The 4,420-nt window shown below is 35.7% G+C and overlaps 1 protein-coding gene across 1 annotated transcript; it reads left to right on the top strand.

Moving 5' to 3' along the window:
- Nucleotides 1-935: 935 nt before the first annotated feature.
- LOC128550690 (fibroleukin-like) lies at nt 936-3,499 on the top strand. The gene has a single exon (XM_053530234.1). It carries the CDS (start codon nt 1,049-1,051, stop codon nt 2,462-2,464), a length of 1,416 nt encoding a protein of 471 aa, XP_053386209.1. The 5' UTR covers nt 936-1,048; the 3' UTR covers nt 2,465-3,499.
- Nucleotides 3,500-4,420: the final 921 nt, after the last annotated feature.

Below are 4,420 nucleotides of genomic sequence, written 5' to 3'. Positions count from 1 at the left end.
GTATTATGCCTTATCAAGTTACGATTATTGATCACTGATGGTTGAGCGATATTTCAAGATAGGTAAACTTAAATTCTTGTTTTTCTACACAAATTCAGAAGTTTCTGTCGGTGTTTACCCAAGTTAATGCAGTATATAATGTTTCGCTAAGATTTCAGGATGCTCTTGTGATACCATTTTTAAGTCAGATCACGTGTGGCTTCCCGAGACAAAACACCGCTTATTTCAGACTTGATGGACATTAACATATAAAGAGACTTCATTTAAACGTTATAAATCATATTCACGAAGTTGAGGTGATTTTCTATTGCAAAATGTTTGCAGTTATTGATGACAGGTGCGAACATGACTAGGGACACATACCTTTCTTAAGCTAGCTGGATGGTTTCCTCACATGAAGAATTTAACGCCCCGAGTGAGTCTCAACCCCACCTCGGCCACGGAAGTAAAAGTAAAGTAAAGTAAAGTTTCTTGTTTAACACGACGAAAGACCCCACCTGGAATGAATGGAACAAGTTATTGCCAGCCGAGCCCACGGCAGGTGTCCCAAACATCCAGTCTATGCCGATACTGCTGGAAACTACCAATTTAAGTAAATTGCCCAGCACTGAACACTAGTCGGGATATCAGCCACGAGCGGGAATCGAACCCGGACTGCTAGCGTTATAGTCCAACCTGCTAACCACTTCGCCACTGACTCCCCGAGGAGGTCCCGTTGCTATCAAATAATCTCTAATTTTGTCCTGTGTATCGTCATTCTGTTTTAATATTATTATGTACTGTTGCTAGGAGACATGTTACTGGTTATAATGGTACCAGTAACCATAAACTACAGATAACGGGAAAAAAGCTGTAGCACCAGTTTACGTATTTATTGAACACCCCTCGTATTTCTCTACTAGTATAAAACGTATCTGTTCTGCACGTTTCAGTGATTATTCAACTGGTTGCCAAACTGTTATGTTAAAATAAGCGGGCATGATGTGATCTTGCTCAGATGTTAGAATAATAGGTGGCTATATATATATGTAATATACAGTAGGAAGCGATGGAGAAACTTGTGATATATTTCGTGTTCTTATTATTTTCTGGTGCACATACAATTCTTGCTTATACCTCAGATCATACAATGGACAGATTAGATTACATGGAAGACAGGCTTAATGCGGAAAGTGCACGGCTTAATGCGGAAAGTTCACGTCTTAGTGCGGAAAGTAAAGTCAGAAAGAAAGAGTTCAATATTTTGTACAACAAACTTGGACACATTGAAACAATGCTTCATAACGTGATTGAAATGAAAGAAACTAAAAGTGACACTTTTAGATTTAAAGACGAAACTGGAACTGTATCTGGTGACAAAATGAAAACATTACTTAACGCCTTCAAGGAAGAAAAAGTTCAGAACATTAGATTTCGACGAGAAATATCTTACGATATGCGCAAACAAACTGAACACCTAAAGAAAGCTTATGAACGTAATGAAAACAGCCTGAATAATATTTCAAGAGAGGTTGAACTGCTTAAACAGGAAGTATTAAATCAACACGTTGATTCAAAGGAAACGGCAAAGCATTTCCGGCAAAATATAGAAGAACATATTCAAGACCTGAGGCCTCCATTAAACTTTACGAAAGAAACTGTTGAAACGATTTCATTGAATGTTGAAAACCTTAAAGAACAGATTGCCAATATATCGGTAAACCTACAAAACGGTATACATTTTCAAAACACGTGTCCCGGCAATGCACTTGAGGAAAAGCTAGAGGTGACCAGTGTTCAACCAGTCAAACGGTACAAATCGTGTTTGGAATTATACAATAATGGCTTTAAGTCTAATGGAGTTTTCGACATAGAAATACATCAATCTAAAGTTGATAAAACAGTGGTACCAGTTTACTGCGACATGGCCACTGACAATGGAGGTTGGACTGTATTCCAACGACGTCAAGATGGTTCTGTCGACTTTTATCGTGACTGGAATGATTATAAATATGGATTCGGCGAACTGGATGGTGAATTCTTGCTTGGCAATGAGTACGTTAACATTATTAGCGATGATGGCGGGACACATGAGCTAAGAATTGATCTAGAAGACTATGACGAGAACCGTGCCTATGCAAAATATAGTAAATTTAAGGTAGGTCCAGAGAGCACAAACTACACGCTAGAAGTGAGTGGTTATTCCGGGGATGCTGGTGACTCGCTGTTCAAGTCTAGTAATAGTGATTACATACATAACGGAATGCAGTTCTCTACAAAGGACAGGGATAATGACTTATACGGCGGTGGTAACTGTGCATCCATCTATAATGATGCATGGTGGTACAACCGTTGCTTTGCTTCACATTTGAACGGTTTATATAATAAACAATCAAGATGCAAAACATATCCTAAATGTATTGTTTGGGAAAGTTGGAAAGGCTGGTCGTACTCCTTGAAATTTACTGAAATGAAATTCAGATGAAATGTGTTTCTACTTTTTATAAAACACGTATTGAGATGTGCTGGACCTTTTCAGTCTAGTAGAACATGTAAATAAAAGATCAAGGATGCGTCGAAATAAATCAGTGTTTCACTTTCATTACATCTTTTTGGCCTTGCATTAAAATGAAAAAAAGAAATTAAAACCTTAAAGACCATTTCGCATTTCAGTCCATTATTGCATGGTACTTGTATTGTCTAAAGAGCCGCCAACCGCTCAGCCTGTCAAAAAGCACAGGTCATGTTTTGATTTTTGCAAAAATAAATATATACCAGGTAGTAATAAGTTGAAATAATTGCAAATTTAGAATTCTGGCTTGGCAAATAGTATATTAACTTCTTTACCACGAGTTCAGGACCGTGACTGAGTGAATGGTGTCCATCCGACATATAATTAACGTAAGGTTATTCTAGAGAAAACAAACTATACACTTGAATGAATAGTTATATCAGGGACGGTGGAGACTCGCTTTTGAAAAAGGATCTGACTACATACATTCTCTCCAAAGGATTTGGAGAACAACCCCAGCACATATTGCAACGGTATGTGGTTGCTTAACCACAATGCTTTGCTTCACATTTGAGGGGTATATATCATAATCAGCTGTATCCTCTGAAGTGAATGGAACAATTACAGTTACAACATGAAGTGGATATACGATAGAAAATATATAAACCATAATATTTTAGTTACGCTGTCTGGATATGAAAAATAGATTACCACAACTGGAGGTGTGCTAGATATTCAATAAATAGATGGTTTGGCGCAAAAACCTTCCCAACTACATAATTATGAAATTTGCTGACATGCTGACATGAAACTCCAAGACCATATGGATTTATTTGCGTATACTTTGATATATATTGTAAAGTTGAGATGTTTGCTGAAAGTGTATATCCGCTTAGAAAAGTTTTAAATGATTTGTATATATATGTTTTTGAATAAATGTTTTGTGTAGAACGCCTCAATGTTATATATATATAATCGATACTTTGAATAATTATATTTATATTGTTCTGTTTCTTTTTTATTTTAAACTGAAATATCCTTATTTCATTTTACGCACTGTTTATCTTTATATATTTGAACTGGCATATCATTGTAGGTTGTCCCCCTTGAAAGTAACCCGATAATCAATATTGATATCTCAACTGATAAAATTTTGAGCAATAGATTATATAGTGAAACTATTTTCTATGGTTAATTTCAAATATTTCTTTTAATTTGTGAATGTTTTAGCAATTATGACAGTAGACATCGATTTCTCCTCTCCAGTTTAATGTAAAAATATTTATTTTAACTGAAAATCTTCTCACTTCCAGTTCTATAAGGCCTAAAAAAGTTCTTTGTTTGCGGTAACATGCTCAAAAAAATTAGGGTAGGTAGGTCGGATTTTTTTTAATTATTATTATTAAGGGAGACTTTTCGGAAATTATTTTTGTGTCAAAAAATTAATTCAAATAAGGGGGTTATGCCTTTAAAGCATCAGGAAGTTGATTTCTAACATCACTGACCATGTTAAAAGCATAAGAAGTGCCGTTTTGCAACTTTTTGTTAAAAAGTTAAAAAAATTATTCACCAAGGCCAGAAAACATTTAGGGTCGGGCTAAAAAAAATTAGGGTAGGTCGGGATACCGGAAACAAACATTTTGTTTACGCCTAAGTATCACCATCTCTTTCATTGTAGAGACTTTCACAAGAGAAACAATCTGTTTATAGAGTGACATTGTTGAATGAACACCGTTTTACAATCCTAATCATGTCCAAGTTATATCAATGTAATGGAAAAGTAAGCTATCTATGTTACCTGCTATACAGGATAACACAGTCAAGCTTCGAATAGTCCTGAATGGTTTTCTTTGGTTTTCTCATATTTCTACATATTTTTCCCACTATTTTACGCATGTTGTTTCGAGAGTTCGACTTTCATCATCGTAG

Source organism: Mercenaria mercenaria, chromosome 18, assembly GCF_021730395.1.
Source record: "Mercenaria mercenaria strain notata chromosome 18, MADL_Memer_1, whole genome shotgun sequence".
NCBI lineage: Eukaryota > Metazoa > Mollusca > Bivalvia > Venerida > Veneridae > Mercenaria > Mercenaria mercenaria.
The sequence above is the reverse complement of the archived record's forward strand: the minus strand, read 5'-3'. Positions and strand labels throughout refer to the sequence as shown.